This window comes from Podarcis filfolensis, assembly GCF_964270895.1.
Source record: "Podarcis filfolensis genome assembly, chromosome: 9".
In the NCBI taxonomy this organism is placed as follows: Eukaryota; Metazoa; Chordata; class Lepidosauria; order Squamata; family Lacertidae; genus Podarcis; species Podarcis filfolensis.
In genome coordinates, this window is record NC_139610.1 from 16,329,340 (window position 1) to 16,346,957 (window position 17,618).

Below are 17,618 nucleotides of genomic sequence, written 5' to 3' on the forward strand. Positions count from 1 at the left end.
TCTAGAGGAGTAAGTCTAGAGTCTAGAGGAGGAGTCTACAGAAGTGTATTCCTCCCCTTCATCCCACCTGCAACCCTGCCCCATTTTAGCTGTTCTTCCAGGCGGTCTTCACCAGTGGAGCAGCTGGGCCAGAGATTTGCACATTTCTATCTAAATCTGGTACCAACTCATGCAACAGCCTTCAGTATTTTTTGTGCCTCTATTATGCACATTTTCTCATATAGCCAAACTCATTTATGAAGGAAGTTGTCTGCGGACGGTTATTTTATAGTTTGGCTCCCTGCACAATAGTTTATATGTATTTCCTCCCATTTTATAGAAATGAGAAAGGACAGTTTATCAGATTCTATAAGACATCATTCCTTGTTGTAACTGAACGAAAGTTTCAGCACCCTGAAAATTCACTTACATTGCAGTAAAGCCGAGTCAAAAAGAACCTTACAAAAATCAGAAAGGAAATTGCATTCTGTGAACCTGATGCAATGCTTATATTGCAAGGAGGACAAGACAACATTATTCTAGGAGCTAACAATGTTCGCAGCCTACTGTGGGTTTGCAAATGTCAGCTGACAGCTTTGAACACGCCAGAGATTTTATTATCTGATATTGTCCTTTTTTTCCTGAGCTTTCCCGTTAGCATCATTGGAAAATACAAGAAAATACAATTGCCCATTTGAAAAGTGATTTGAAATGGCGCTTGGAAATTCTCTGCAAGGAGCATTTTATTTGCCAACCTGGAAATGTTGCATGCTGAACAAATGAAACAGACGATGCACAATTATGGAAGGAACCATTGGTCTGTTTGAGCGTTGTCTCCAAATGTCTGCTTAATCATACTGGTTTGCACATCAATCCCATATACTGACACAACTTAAAGGTACAGTGTTACCTTGGTTCTCAAACGCCTTGGTACTAAAACACCTTGGTTCCCAAATGCCAAAAACCTGGAAGTACCGTATTTTTCGCTCTATAAGATGCACCAGACCATAAGACGCACCTAGTTTTTGGAGGAGGAAAACAAGAAAAAATATATTCTGAATCTCAGAAGCCAGAACAACAAGAGGGATCGCTGCGCAGCGAAAGCAGCGACCCCTCTTGCTGTTCTGGCTTCTGGGATAGCTGCTCAGCCTGCATTCGCTCCATAAGACGCACACACATTTCCCCTTACTTTTTAGGAGGGGAAAAGTGAGTCTTATAGAGCCAAAAATATGGTAAGTGTTCCAGTTTTCAAACATTTTTCAAAAGCCGAACATCCGATGCAGCTGTCGGCTATTGTTTCCAGGGTGCCTGCACCAATCAGAAGCTGTGCCTTGGTTTTCAAATATTTCAGAAGTCAAACAGACTTCCGGAACGGATTAAGTTTGGCGCTTTTGTTTTTACTATTTATTTTGCATTTTTGTTTTTGAGGCTTTTTCGGTTAATTTGTTTTTGTGACTGTGTGGAACCCAGTTCAGCTACTGATTGATTGTGTGACGGAGGAAATGGATAAAAGCCCCTCATCCAAACAATGACTATAATCAGAGCAGGTAAGAAAAAGAATTAATTTTAACTTTTACCATCTACAATATAGTCTTATTTATTTTATAGTACAGTACATTGATTATTGCTTTCATTTTATGGATCAATGGTCTTGTTAGATGATAAAATTCATGTTAAATTGCTGCTTTAGGGGTTGTTATTAAAAATCTGGAACGGATTAATCCGTTTTGCATTGCTTTCTATGGGAAAGTGTGCCTTGGTTTTGAAACGCTTTGGTTTTGGAACAGACTTCCAGAACTGATTAAGTTTGAGAACCAAGGTACCACTGTAGATGAAAAATCTTAAATATTTATAGAACACTGAGGATGGGCTAACTTCAACTCAGTGGTAGATCCATTCATCACTGCCCTTAAGACAGGCTTCCTCAGCCTCGGCCCTCCAGATGTTTTGAGACTACAATTCCCATCATCCTTGACCACTGGTCCTGCTAGCTAGGGATCATGGGAGTTGTAGGCCAAAAACATCTGGAGGACTGAGGTTGTGGAAGCCTGCCTTAAGATATTTGAAGATGGCTATCATATCTCCTCTCACTCTCCTCTTTACCAGGCTAAACATGCCCAGCTTCTTCAACCATCCCTAATAAAAACAAAAAAAATTTTTTTCCTTCCAGTAGCACCTTAAAGACCAACTAAGTTAGTTCTTGGTATGAGCTTTCGTGTGCATGCACACTTCTTCAGATACACTGAAACAGAAGTTGCCAGATCCTTCTATATAGTGAGAAGGTGGGGAGGGGTATTACTCAGAAGGGTGGTGGGAATGGGTGATTGGCAGATAGCTGTGATGAGCCTGTTGACGACTCTTAACGACTGCAATAGGTCTTACAGGAAAAAGCAAGGGGTGAGAAGGTGAAAAATGGCTTTGTCATGTGTAATGAAACAAGAATGCAATGTCTTTGTTCAGACCAGGTTTCTCCATGGTTTTAAGTTTGGTAATGAGTTGCAATTCAGCAGCTTCTCTTTCCAGTCTATTTCTGAAATTCCTTTGTAGTAATACAGCTACTTTGAGATCTTGTATAGAATGTCCTGGGAGATTGAAGTGTTCTCCTACTGGTTTCTCTGTCTTGTGATTCTTGATGTCCGATTTATGTCCGTTTATTCTTTGGCGTAAGGTTTGGCCTGTTTGTCCAATATAGAGAGCTGAAGGACACTGTTGGCATTTGATGGCATATACAATGTTAGACGATGAGCAATTAAATAGTCCCGAGATGGTATGTGTGATGTTGTTGGGGCCAGTAATGGTGTTGTCCGGGTGTATGTGGCAGCAAAGTTGGCACCCTTCTGAGTAATACCCCTCCCCACCTTCTCACTATATAGAAGGATCTGGCAACTTCTGTTTCAGTGTATCTGAAGAAGTGTGCATGCACACGAAAGCTCATACCAAGAACTAACTTAGTTGGTCTTTAAGGTGCTACTGGAAGGAAATTTTTTTTTTTTTGTTTTGACTATGGCAGACCAACACGGCTACCTGTCTGTAACATCCCTAATAAGTAAGGGTTGGTTTCCATACCCTTTACTATCTTGGTCACCCTCCTGTATTCAAGGTGAAACAACTTTTGTTGCTAGGTGAAAAGTCCAAAGAATCAGTAAACACACTAACAAGCATGAGAAGAACCAAAAGAGACTTCTGATTAAACACACTTGGGCTTTTGTTGTGTGCTTCTGTAATTGATTGACACCCGTTGCCCTTTTAAAATGTGCTGTGGAAGGGGGGATTATTCGGTTGTCTTTGTTTGTTTTTTCATTATGTACTTTGTGTTTTTGATATTGTGATTTTATGTGGTGAACGGCCCTGAGATCTAGGAGTATGGGGCAGTATAATGAATTTAATTAATTAAATTTAATTAATAATTAATAATTTAATTAATTAATTTAATTAATTAATAAGAATAATTGAAGTGACATGAACCTGTGCTTGAAACACAATGGACAGCATTTGTTGCCAGCCTCAAAAGAAGATCCCTGTTGAATCAGGCCCAAGGGCCCTGTTGTCCAACATGCTGTTCTCACTCTTGGCTCAACCAGAAACTCATGGGAAATCTATAAGCAGAAACTGAGTGCAACAGCACTCTCTGTGCCTGATATTCCCAGTAACTAGTATTTAAAGTATAGTGCCTCTTGACAATGAAGCTAGAACATAGCCATCTATCTCTAGTAGTAGCTAGTGTATCCTTAATATATAGACTTATCCTCCATGAATTTGTCTAAAATCCTTTTTTTCCTATAATTTTTATTACATTTTCTGTTTTACATTTTCGAATAGTCATTTAAACAACCTTAAAATATCAATGACTGCCCTTCTTCCCTTTCTATGGTTCCTTTTGCATAACATAAATCCCTGCATATTTTACATAAACCAAACCCTTCAGTATTCCATTATTACATCCATCAAAACTTATTTACACTGCTGGATTTATCTTAATGCTGCCAACTTTTTCAAGTGTACACAATTTCCCCCATATACTCAATAAACATTTTCCAATCTTCTTTAAACGTATGTTCTTCTTGTTCTCTTACTCTATATGTTAGGTCCACAAGCTAAGCATAGTCCATCAGTTTATGTTGACATTCTTCTTTAGTTGGGACCTTGCTTGTATTCCATTTAGGGGTGAAGCCCTTTTGTAAGCTGTACAAGTTGGTGACCAGCACTACAACTTGTGGTATCCAATTCCACAGTTTTACGCACACTATGTGAATAAATACTTCTTTTTGCCTGTCCTGAATCTTCAGACATCCACCTTCCTTGGATAACCCTGGGCTCTAGAATGATTGGTTTAGAAGGAAAAAAATTCTCTATTCACTCTCCCTACACCATGCATAATCTTTTACACTTTACTCAACTTTTTGTATAACCTAAAAAGCCCCAAATGTTTCCATTTTTTCCCCTCAGAGGAGTTGCTCCCTCCCCTTGATCATTTTGGTTGTCCTTATCTGAACCTTCTCCAACTCTGCAATACCTTTTTGAGGTGAATCAACCACAATATTCAAAATGTGGTTGCACCATAGATTTGTGTAATGAAGTTATGAGACTTGCTCTTAACCCATTAGATTTCTAATCATGTATTCACTCTCCCTATACCATGCATAATCTTTTACACGTCTTTTGTACGCCAGTTCTCTTTATTCCAGGAAGTCCACACCTATTTGTCACCTAGTAACTCCTTTTTCATTGTCAACAGTAAGTCCATGTTTCCTTGCCAGGTGCTTATTTTGCTATAGGACAAGTGTACACTGTTTCTTAGGCTTAGCAATAAATACTAGCGGACAAACTCTCTTCAGAAAACTGTTCTACTGGGAAATCTTTTGCTTTTAGTTTACGAGCCGGCCATGGAAGCTGTTACTGATAATCTAGATCAAATACTGGAAGAGATTGGGCACCAAAACCTCAGTTTAGGAGAGCTTCTTAAAGGTGACAGTAAGGACAATGAGAAGATAGCAGAATTCCTTCCAAAACTGACTCCTCTCCTTCTAGAGCTCATGGAAGCCTTCAGCCGGCAACTGGAAGATACTTCTAAGATTCTTCAAAATACCTATCAGCTGCTGGGTGTTGTTCATGACAAAGGCTGGAAAAAAGCTTCAATTAAAGGCAAGTAAAGCTAAATATGTAAATCAAGGACTATGTAGCAACCAATTGCTCAAATGCAAGACTCAGCATACATAGTTGTATGCATTTTTAGAAATTGGTTTTCTATTACGAAAGTTCTAGAGAAAGCAGCAAACAGTTGCAATTTATTTAAGGCCCGTAGGTGAGTAGAGCTTAAGGAATTCACAGAGAGCATCATAAATAAATACGAAATGGCAAAAAACACTAAAAATAAGCAGTCTTAAAGTTGTTTAATTGACCAAATAATTTTAATAACATTATATTCAAAAATTGAAAACATGTCAAGCAAGATTGCCAACTTTAGAAACACATTTTGCTCTTGTTGCTTTAACAACCCCTCAGTCTGAAGAGATTAGGAGGTGAACACGATTGTCTCTATACTATGACAAGCATTCATTCCTGCAGCTCATAAAGGCACCCCCTGGGGGTGGCTTATAATCACTTAAACATATATAGACAACAATAAAAAGCTATTTTTTAAATGTCCCTTGCATGTAAGTCTAAACACAAAAAGAAAATTGACATAAGGGATCTGTGCCTCCTTCTCTATTTTGGGTACTAGTGTGTTGCCAAGAAGTAACAGGGGATGAGGGTGGTGCTGTGGTCTAAACCACTGAGCCTCTTGAGCTTGCCGATCAGAAGGTCGTAACTTCAATACCCACAATGGAGTGAGCTCCCATTGCTTGGTCCCAGCTTCTGCCAACCTAGCAGTTCAAAAGCACACCAGTGCAAGTAGATAAATAGGTACTACTGTAGCAGGAAGGAAAATGGTGTTTCTGTGCACTCTGGTTTCCCTCACAATGTTCCATTGTGCCGGAAGCGATTTAGTCATGCTAGCCACATGACCCAGAAATCTGTCTGTGGACAAATGCCCGCTCCCTTGGCCCAAAAGTGAGATGAGCACTGCAACACCATAGTCACCTTTGACTGGACTGAACCATCCAGGGGTCCTTTACATTTACCAAGAAGTATCTAGAGAGCTTTAATCTGATACATATTAAATACTTGAGCAAAGTGTTAGTATGCTCACTCCAGCCCTTTGGAGTTCCTTTTACTGTCTCACAGAAGGAACCTCTAGACGGCTCTTGGATCTGGACCTCAGTGTCCAGGCTGAACAATGGGGGTGGAGACGCTCCTTCAGGTATACTGGTATGGGGCCGTTTAGGGCTTTAAATGTCAGCACCAACACTTTGAAATTTGGTCAGAAACATACTGAGAGGCAGTGTAGATCATTTTGGACCGGTGTTATGGGGTCCCGGCAGCAGCTCCCAGTCACTAGTCTGGCAGCCACATTCTGGATTAGTTGTAGTTTCTGAGTCACCTTCAAAGATAGCCCTGTGTAGAGTGCATTGCAGTAGTCCAAGCGAGAGATAACTAGAGCATGCACCACTCTGGTGAGACAGAGCTCAGGCTGATAGGTCTCAGTCTGCGTACCGGATGGAACTGGTAGACAGCTGCCCTGGACACAGAATTGACTTGTGCCTTCATGGTCAGTTGTGAGTCCAAAATGACTCCCAGGCTGCGCACCTGGTCCTTCAGGGGCACAGTTACCCCATTCAGGACCAGGGAGTCCTCCACACCTGCCTGCCCCCTATCCCCCAGAGACAGTACTTCTGTCTTGTCAGGATTCAACCTCAATCCGTTAGCTGCCATCCATCCTCCAACCGCCTCCTGACACTCACACAGGACATTCACTGCCTTCACTGGTTCGATTTGAAAGAGAGATAGAGCTGGGTATCATCCGCATACTGATGAACACCCAGCCCAGACCCCCGGATGATCTCTCCCAGAGGCATCATATAGATGTTGAAAAGCAGGGGGAGAAGATGGAGCCCTGAGGCACCCTACAAGTGAGGGCCCAGAGGTCCAAACACTCACTCCAGAACACCACTTTCTGGACTCAGCCCAGGAGGAAGGAACTGAACCACTGCATAACAGTGCTTTCTAGACAGTTCAGAAGGATACTATGGTCAATGGTATCAAAAGTCACTGAGAGATCCAGCAGAACAAGGAAACAGCTTTCACCTTTGTCCCTAGCCCACCAGAGATCATCAACCAGCATGACTAAGGCAGTTTCAATCCCATGATGTGGCTTAATCCTAACTGGAAGGGATCCAAATTGTCTGGATTGAGTTTATTAATCATGTGGAATCAGTTCCAGAATTTTGCACATCAAATCATATTTAGGCTTACATTCAAACTGCAATAGGCTTTTGAAGTAAAGGCAAGTAAACTGGACTGTAATGCACAGACGACCAGGTTGTAAAAAATGTGTTGCTTTTGCTACAACCAGACAAACAGCATTGCCCTGGAAGTTGGGCAAAAAGAAAACGACAAAGCATCTGTAAAATATAAATGAAAAGCTATTGCGTTTCGAGGTCCCCAAGCCACCCACCAAATAACTCACAACGCACACTTAATTTTTGTTTAAGGTTTTTGGCATAATTTTGGCCACAACTTTATTTAAATACAAAACCATGAGTGGTTGTTTAGGCATTGGTTAAGACTATCTTGTCCCCCTGCCTGGGGACAGAACTGACTTCCGAAAGACAGTGCGGAGGAAAGCAAGTCGGGGAGAAATGGCGCTGAGTCACAGACCCTCAATTCTCATCCGCATGCTCCCCGAAGGCTTGCCGGCCCTAGTCCCATTCCAGGGATTGGACGAAAAGATGGCAAGCCCCAGGATTCCTTTAACGGAATTCCCTTTCCACAGCAACCATGGAGGGGCAGGCCCAGCCTATCCTAACCCCTCCTCCACCAATTTATAACCAATGCCTAACCGCAACCTTACAAGTTGTGACGATTTGCTACGCAGTAGGCAAAAACCAAATGGCCCAGCCAATCAGCCAGATGGACAAAATTCCTACCAAGCCCCTGCCCCAACGGCAGACGACCCCATGACAGGCATAGCAAGGTCAATGCAACAACCCCTTACTCAAGGGCGGGTGGGCAGGTGATCCGTTGCACACAGCAAAGAGAAAGCTCCAGGCTGCGTGCAGAGTATTTAAACATTTTACCCCTCCCACCAAAATTGCAACATAACTTTTACCCCAGTGAAATATACTCAGAGTCGCAAAGTGATTTCATACTCTTTATTCAGCTCATAGTGGTGAGGAGGAATGAATGAAAGTCCCCTCAAAGCATCTGCTTTATATACATTATTTACACAATGGGCTGCACATGATTGGCTAATTCCGGAATTCTACTGTAAGCCAATCAGGTTGTGGATTCACTTCTATCTGGAGCATAATTGGGTGGTTCCTGCCAACCAATCATACTGCTGCATTGTTCTAGGACCAATCAGACTGCTGCATTCTGAATCCTATTGTTCTAGGACCAATCAGACTGCTGCCTTTTGGATCCTATTGTTCTAGGACCAATCAGACTGCTGCAGTTTGGATCCTATTCAACTCAGTACATAACACCCAGCAACCCAGTGAACCAATCACTGCCCCAGGCCATCTTTAGAGACCCTGCCTGGTAACAGAGGGGTGGCTCAGCAGACCCCCACTGCAACACATGCTCTCCATGAAGGAGAACACGCTTTGTTTCATTTTCCCCACTTCCGCAAATTAGAGGAAGTTGTAGGTGTGGACATTGCAAGGTCAAATTCCTTCTGAGAGCACAGGGGGGTGGGATAGACAACTTGTAATAAATTGGCTGTTTGCAAATGCGCAGGTTGAGCAAGACAGAAGCAATATGCAGGCACACAAGCTAAGTTCTTGAATGACATCAATTCAGCTTGCCAGTATCTTGAAAGATGCTTTGAGAAGTCAGGGACCTTCGCTATTTTGCCTCCCTCCTCCACCCAGAGCTAAATCCAAACTGAGAATGCTTTGTCTTCTTCCCTTTATCTATGTGCAATGTTTTTCCCCCGTCTCCATTCAGACAGGTGAGATCATATTCCAGTTGGGATAGCAAGGGACCATCAAGTGTGCGCATATATATATATATATATATATATATATATATATATATTGCTTACAACCTGATATCCATAATTGAATAGACAAAAATGTTTTACCTAACTCAAAAGTTCGTTTACGCCTCGGCTTCTGAGTCATGAGCCTAAAGAAAGCAACAAAAGGAGCTTTCTTTTGAGAAAATGGTGACTTAGATTCACCTTAATGTAGATGTTGGATCTGCATCAGTTCCTTTTTAGATTCTTCTCCAAGAAAGTACTCTCCTTCTCCAAGAAGGTACTCCTGGACAAAAGCCCCTGTCCTCCTTTCTTCCCTCCCTCCCTGCCTCTCTTTTGTATAAAATACTCCACAAGAAAAGAGGAGATGAGAGATGAGAACAGAGTCTGCCATGTGTTACAAAACTGGGCAATCAAGGTCGGAGAGGAAAGAAAGCAGCAGCCTCAAAGGAGTCTGCATGATTCTGAAGAATAAAAAGTACTTTACTTGCTTAACTCTATAAAGAGCGACATATTGAAAGTACTGCTATGTTGGCAGACGGAAGCGACAGGGAAAGGTCTGATTGAAAAGGCCTCACTTGGACATACATTCTGTAAAACTTAGATTTCCAAAACATGTGGGTCTCGTCCTTGGGTAAGGCTGTCATTACTTCCAATTACAGTGGTACCTGGGTTCTCAAGCGCCTTGGCACTCAAACAACTTGGAACCCAAACACTGCATACCTGGAATTAAGTGTTCCAGTTGGCGAACTTTTTTTGGAAGCTGAACGTGCTCCGTTTTGAGTGTTACGCTTCCAATTTGAGTGCCGCACTTCCATTTTGAGTGCCACACTTCCGTTTTGAGTGTTACGCTGAGGTCTGTCCGTCTGTTTTTGCCATTTATTTTGTGTTTGTGTTTCTGTGGGGGGGGGTTGTGTGTGAGACTGTGTGGAACCCAGTTCAGTTACTGATTGATTGGTTGTGTGACTGCAGTGCATTGTTTATTGCTTTCATTTTATGGATCAATGGTCTCATTAGATGATAAAATTCATCTTAAATTGCTGATTTAGGGGTTGTTTTCAAAAGTCTGGAATGGATTAATCCATTTTGCATTACTTTCTATGGGAAAGTGTGCCTTGGTTTTGGAACGCTTTGGTTTTGGAATGGACTTCCAGAATGGATTAAATTTGAGAACCAAGGTGCCACAGTATTTGCAAGTTGTCAACATTCAATCTCCTGTACTCTTCTAGCCTGCCCAAGAAACAGAATGGGGGATGGCTTTGCGGATTAAGATGAAGTTAGGGGACTGAAGGAGTCTTGCTGAGCAATCTTTTGTTAATTACAGGTAAAGGTGGGAGTGCTTGAATAAATCCACCTTTTCTGCAGCCTCCCTGAAAAAAAAGCCAAAGGGCTGTAGAAAATAGATAAGGGAACCAAGTTGGGCAATGATAACAGTGTATAAAAATGGAAGGACACGCTCAACCTTTTCACCCGAACAGATCACAAACAATGTATTACCCGTCACATATATTTCTGTTTGCTTCTTCAGAGGGGAGCAGCCTTGCAGACTGGCTTCAGAAATTAAACAAGTTAATCTTACATGTTGCCAAATACTTTGGAGACTTACAAAACAATCTGCTTGAAATGAGCTGCAGAAAATCGGATGACGTGCCATTTGTTCCGTGTATCCCTTGGAAATCTGTGCGTGATGCTGATAAAGAGAAAGCAAATGGCACGCAGTTATTGGCAGGTGTCAGTCAACCATTTCATGAACCTTCATCCGTACGGAGAGGGGGGAACGAAACCCAGATGACAGAAGACAAAACGGTGGAAACTGAAACAGGTTCATCCTCAAATGAAGATATAGCTGGCAAAGAACAGGAATTTCCAGTATTTGTGAAAAATGAAGATCAGCAACAAAAATCCATTGCAGTGCCAAATCAGGACAATGGAATAGGTTCTCAATCAGTGCTATCTTCCACTCAGAAAAATTCAGAAAACAGTGATTTGGAAGACAGTTCAGGAAACAATGGGGGAAACGTAACTGTGTCCACAAAGCTGGAAAACAGCAGCATAAAGCATCTGCAGACGTGTTCTAATCAGGAAAAACAGACAGAGATAAAGGAAGCCCTGAAGCAGATGGGAAATGGGAATTACAGGCTGATAGCTGAGCCAGGCAGGAGTGACAAAGATGTCAATCAAAAGGAGACAAGTAATGAAATTGCCCAAAGCTACCAAGAAAATTGTACAAGGTCAGGAGACTTGCATAAAAACAGTTCCATGCATCTGTCTTCCGGTGAGCTGGAAGGAAAGGACAATGAAAGTGGCTGGATAACTAAAGAGTAAGAGCAAATGGTCTTTTGGGGGGACACAACAGTAGCCTTCGGGACAAATTCCAGAGGGGGGGTCATTGTTAGTCTGTTGCAGCAAAAGCAGCTAATAATAATAATAATAATAATTTATCATTTATACTCCACTCATCTGGCTTCGTTTCCCCAGCCACTCTGGGCGGCTCCCAACAGAATATTAAAAACACAATAAAACATCAAATATCAAATATCAAAAATATTTCGGCCTTGGGAGCCGAACATTCCAGCTCCCAAACGATCAAAAACTGGAAGTGATTGTTCCGGTTTTTGAACTTTCTTTGGAAGCCAGACATTCGGCGCGGCTTCTGTGGCTTCCAACTGGCTGCAGGAAGCTCCTGCAGCCAATCGGAAGCCGCGCCTTGGTTCCTGAACCGTTTCGGGAGTTCAGCAGCTGCAAATCGATTCCAGCTATTGGTCTTCTTTACAGATGATATGGGTACTGTTGTATTTTGTCTGCAGGTTTCTTGTGAAAGTGAATGATCTGAGTGAACCTGAAATAGCCTGTTGCATTAGAGCCCATCTCAGTGTGCTGGAAAATCTAGTCATCCAAGTTGTCAATGATTTGAGTTCACTGGTGGTGGATGGTTCTGAAGAACTGGTCAGCAATGTCATCCATGCTGAGTGCTGCTCTTCCGTTGGCCTACCAACCATTTATTCCATCACCATCACGATCCCATTTAATTCACGTTACAGAGGAATGTACAAAGATATTATGGTGAAGGTGACTGATGTCAACTTTCGGTCAAGTTATTTGACTCCTGTCTCCTTGGAAGGGCACCAAGGAAACCAGAAGGTTAGTGAATTATTGTCAAGGTTTGATGCTCAATCAATCAATCAATCAAATCTTTATTGCGGTCACTGACCAGGGTGGGGTACAATCATTTACAATCTGTAAAACATTTTGGAAAGCTAAAATTATTAAAACAGAAGGTATATATAAAAGACTATAAGAATCTAAAAGAGCTAAAAGAATCTAAAAGAAGGGTTAGGAGCATTAAACGGATGTGGAAGAGCATAAAAAAGTTTGTATATAAAAGGCTATGACTATCAATTTACAAAGCACCCTGATATGGGTGGTCATTAAATCTAGTTTGTAGCGCAGGACATCAACCGACGGATTTTGAATGCTGCTATGCGGAGCCTAGCAACACTGTATGTTGTAGCAGGGTTGGTATCTGAAAGCAGCAGGGAGGTATAGAATTGTCCTGTGCGCCCTGGGTACTTATGGAGTAGTGGGGAGATGAGGTTAATACGGATTTGTCTATAATATAGGTACTGGAGAAGGACGTGCTCTATTGTTTCTGTTTGTCCAGAATCACAGGGGACCCCAGAAGGCTTTAGATGAAATCACTTCCCGTTTCTAATTCATGGGAAGAAAGCAGAGCTATCACACACCCTGAACCACATACGATGGAGCTCACCTGAAACAGGGAATTTGGGTCCTCCACCCCCTCTGGCCACATGTAGCTTATTTTATCACAAAGGTCTTCTAGACGAGCATGTGCAGAGTATCGGGGCCGTCACTGAAATCCTCCAAAAGAAACAAGCAGTTAGTCATGCTACAAATTACAGCAGCAGGGTAGGGAATGCGGGTGGCACTGTGGTCTAAACCACTGAGCCTCTTGGGCTTGCTGATCAGAAGGTCGGTGGTTCAAATCCCTGAGAAATGCTGATCTAGAATAAGAAATATCTTTATATAATGTAAATATTGACCAACCAGGGGCTGCCATTAATGTCACTTCAAAGCATTGGGGAAATTAAAATGGAGGTTCACAGATCCCACTAGCAGGGCAGGGATCCGCACTCGGTCTACTGGGTCTCAAACAACTGCCCCCGGATGCCAGGTGCTGCTGCCGAGTCTGGGCAGCCCCCAACATAATTGCTCCTTATTTGATATTGTTATGTACTGAGTTGAATAGGATCCAAAATGCAGCAGTCTGATTGGTCCTAGAACAAAAGGATTCAGAATGCAGCAGTCTGATTGGTCCTAGAACAATGCAGCAGTATGATTGGTCGGCAGGAGCCACCCAATCCAGCTCCAGGTGGAAGTGAATCCACAACCTGATTGGCCTACAGGAGAATTATGGAATTAGCCAATCTCGTGCAGCCCATTGTGTAAATAATGTATATAAAGCAGATAGTTTGGGGAAACTTTCATTCCTCCTCACCACTATCCACTATGAGCTGAATAAAGAGCATGAAATCCACTCTAGACTCTGAGTATATTTCAGATATATTACCAAAGCAGTGAGGGAAGAGACCACAGGAAGTGATACTCATATCTCTGCGGTAGCTAAAACTGCAAAGCAGCTACATTTCTGTGGCTGTCAGATAAAGTTGCCCAGAAACAGAACGGAGAAAGCAATCTTTCACTGTGGTTGTTAACTCTCAGGTTACTTTCCTTTTATACCTCTGATTCATGCTGGCATACAGGTTAGAATTCGTTTATCGTTATCCACTTCAGCATTTTTCATTAATTTCTATCACACAGGGGACTTTTGCGGAGGTGAAAACCAGCCAGCTTGGCCTTTTTTCAGTGGTCTCATGCTTAAAGACGGAAACAGTCACCATTCCAAAGAAAGGACTTTCACGAAAGCTAAGTATGGATCCCAGAATTTCATTTTGCTGGCCTCCGTCAACTTTTAGTTCTCGAGTAACAATGCACCTAAAGGTATGCTTAAAAAAAAAATTGCTGGGGGCAAAAGGGTATAAACACCTTGCTTTTTTATTTTTTAGAATATTTTATTAGTTGAATATAAGAACAACATATAATCAAATACAAGCAATCCGATACAGTTTTCCCCTAACACCCCCCCCCCAAAAACAGCCCCAACTACGTCCAGGTAATTACATTAGTAATATAATCAAATAAAAAAATATTTCTACAGTTGTTGGTTTAAGAAATATCATTCCACATGCTCCCATGTGTCTTAGGTGGTTTAAATGCATGTTCTTTCTTTGATGCATATGTAATAAAGGAGGACCACGTTATGTAAAAGTTATGTAGTTTCTCATGTTGTTTTCGTCCACGTACCCTTTCTGTTAACTTTTCCATCAAAATTAATTCCCAGACATAAGCATACCAAACTTTATATAGGTTCACGTTTAATGTCCTCCAGGGTCTAGCAACAGCAAGACGAGCTGCAGTTATAAGATGCGCAATGAAGTCTTTGTCTCTAAGAAACACCTTGCTTTATTAGCAGAGATCAGGGAATGGCTATAGGAGAAGCTGGGCCAAAGCTCATGGGAGTAGCTCATGGGCAAAATGGTTCCAGCGGTGGAATGGCTCTTGGCTGCTCTGTCCACCTAAAGCCCTCATGAGATCCCTCATCCTCCTCTGGGTTCTTGTGAGAGCCAGCTGGGAGGATCAAACCCCCTACTTCCACCCCCCAGAGTAGAAAAATGGTGCCCCACACTCAGGGCTCACAGAGCTGTGGCTGTTCAGAACATAGCGAAGACTTACAGTAAACTGATACCCAAGAAAAGATTTGTTTCTGCATGGCCATGTTGGTGAAGCTCAGCTGGGGAATGGAGCACAGTTTAGTGCATGGGCCATGACTGAGAGGTCCAGTAGGTGGGACCTGCCATATAACTTCCATGTAACTTTTTTTTTTTAAATCATTTTCAGGGAATTGAGTTTGCAGAGTCCCCTTACAACACAGGTGTAGGAAGAAAGTATGGCTTGGTTTCTACTCCATATGACTTTAGACACCTAAGGTTAGCAATCAGTGAAGGAAAGAGTCTGCAAAGTTTTGTTTTTTTCCCTTCTTTAATATTAATACAGTGGTACCTCGGGTTACATACGCTTCAGGTTACACACTAGGTTACTCCCAGAAATAGTGCTTCAGGTTAAGAACTTTGCTTCAGGATAAGAACAGAGATCGGGCTCTGGCGTTGTGGCAGCAGCAGGAGGCCCCATTAGCTAAAGTGGTGCTTCAGGTCAAGAACAGTTTCAGGTTAAGAACGGACCTCGGAATAATTAAGTACTTAACCTGAGGTACCACTGTATTATTATTATTATTATTTATTTATTTATACCCCGCCCATCTGGCTGGGTTTGCCCAGCCACTCTGGGAGGCTCCCAACAGAATATTAAAAACACGATAAAACAGCAAACATTAAAAGCTTCCCTAAACAGGGCTGCCTTCAGATGTACAGGTTAAGAACAGTTTCAGGTTAAGAACGGAACTCCGGAATGAATAAAGTTCTTAACCAGAGGTACCACTGTATTCTAAAAGTCAGCTTTTTATATCCTTGACGTCTGGTGGGAGGGCATTCCACAGGGCAGGCACGACTACCGAGAAGGCCCTCTGCCTGGTTCCCTGTAACCTCACTTCTCACAGCAAGGGAACTGCCAGAAGGCCCTCGGTGCTAGACCTCAGTGTCCGGGCAGAACGATGGGGGTGGAGACACTCCTTCAGCAGCGGCGTAGCGTGGGTTGTCAGCACCCGGGGCAAGGCAAGTAATTTGCGCCCCCTAACCCGGGGCAAGGCAAGTAATTTGCACCCCCTAACCCGGGGCAAGGCAAGTAATTTGCGCCCCCTAACCCCTAACCTGCCGCCGCTGCCAGCTTCTTCTTGCTGCTGCCTGGTCTGGTCTGGTGTGGTTCTCTCCCGCGCTCAGCGCTGCGCTGGGCGGCCGCTGCACTGTCCCTCCCCCAGATAGTCCCTCGCTCTCTCTCCGCACCGCACGCCTGGCACCCACCCCCTCCACAGTGGGCGGTGACCCGGGGGCTGGGATCGGATTCGCACAGCCAGCACTGTAGTGAGAGAGAGTGAGTGAGCCAGGTAGGGGCAGAGAGCTGCGAGTGCGAACGCGCCCCCCCAGATGTTGCGCCCGGTGCGGCCGGCCCCCCCTGCACCCCCCACGCTACGCCACTGTCCTTCAGGTATACTGGGCGAAGGCCGTTTAGGGCTTGAAAGGTCAGCACCAACACTTTGAATTGTGCTCGGAAACGTACTGGGAGCCAATGTAGGTCTTTAAACAAGTGACCTCTGTGCCATATAACAAACTGCTTTTGAAAGGCCTTTCAGGACCAAACTAGACTTTATTTTTATTGCCTTGTGCATGTGTGTGTGCTTTAAAAATGTAAAACCAGGCATGGCTTTGCAGGTGCAATTAACATTGAGACCACATCATGGGTGCAAGTGAGATTCAACCTGCCATTATCCTGATCCCAACTTGCATGATAATGAATCTTGGGGGGCTTCTATTAATACTAATGGGAGCTTTTCCCAACCCCAAAGATAGATTTTCTTTTTTGGTATGAGAATCATTCCTGGGGAGGAATGATCCTCATACAAAAACCTCCCTGTATGTTGTGATCCCTACCCCCCCCCAAAAAAAATGGCTGGTATTAATTAAAAAGCAACAACCAGTCATGGTTGCTAACAGCACAATAAAAGAAAGATGGATTTTGGCCCTTGGTTTCAAAAGGGTATTGCTATGTGGCAGGCTACCATTCAAGAAACAAACTCAAACAATGTAGAACTAATTGTGCATTTCTTAAGACAACATCTCAAGCAATTCATAAATGCAACTGCCAATATATTGCTCAGCTTCCTTTTAGTACAGGGGCTGGGAGCCTAAGTTGTTGCTGTTCCTGTTAAGGGATTCTTGATATTGAGAAATAGAGGCTGTCATTCACTTCATCCCTGGGTGGCAGTAAAAGCTTGGGAAAGAACGGCTAGACATTTACCCTTGCGTATTTATCCTGCAATGTTAACTATGCAGTTCGTTGTTCAGCTCCTGCGTGGCTGCATTTTTCCTGGGAGGTATTTTGGGTTTGTCTGTCGTCTTTATCATTCAATCACAGAGCCAGTGTGGTGTAGTGGTTAAGAGCAGCAGTCTCGTAATCTGGGGAACCAGGTTCGCTTTCCCACTCCTCCACATGCAGCTGCTGGGTGACCTTGGGCCAGTCACACTTCTTTGAAGTCTCTCAGCCCCACTCACCTCACAGAGTGTTTGTTCTGGGGGAGGAAGGGAAAGGAGAATGTTAGCCACTTTGAGACTTCTTAAAGGGAGTGAAAGGCGGGATATCAAATCCAAACTCTTCTTCTTCCATTATGCCCTACAATTCTGGGAGCCTGTCTGTGTGCTTGCTTTCTCCTCCTGAGACACTTTGCTGATGTTGGTTGGACAGGTACTGCCAGAACGGGCAAGCAGCATGATGTACTGTGTTTGGATAACCTACAGGTGAAATAGCTCTTCGT

At 43.1% G+C, this 17,618-nt stretch overlaps 1 protein-coding gene across 2 annotated transcripts in view; it reads left to right on the plus strand.

Moving 5' to 3' along the window:
* Positions 1-4,706: 4,706 nt before the first annotated feature.
* DTHD1 (death domain containing 1) overlaps positions 4,707-17,618 on the plus strand; it is a 31,233-nt gene continuing 18,321 nt past the window's right edge. The window contains exons 1-4 of one of the 2 annotated variants that reach the window (XR_014538633.1): positions 4,707-5,121; positions 10,587-11,379; positions 11,866-12,199; positions 13,898-14,077. Coding sequence is in view for 1 of the 2 variants with exons in the window: in XM_083572073.1 (XP_083428199.1) it covers positions 4,863-5,121; positions 10,587-11,379; positions 11,866-12,199; positions 13,898-14,077 (1,566 nt within the window). In the remaining variant the exon portion in view is untranslated. The remainder of the gene's footprint in view (positions 5,122-10,586; positions 11,380-11,865; positions 12,200-13,897; positions 14,078-17,618) is intronic. The other variant, XM_083572073.1, reaches the window with a different exon arrangement.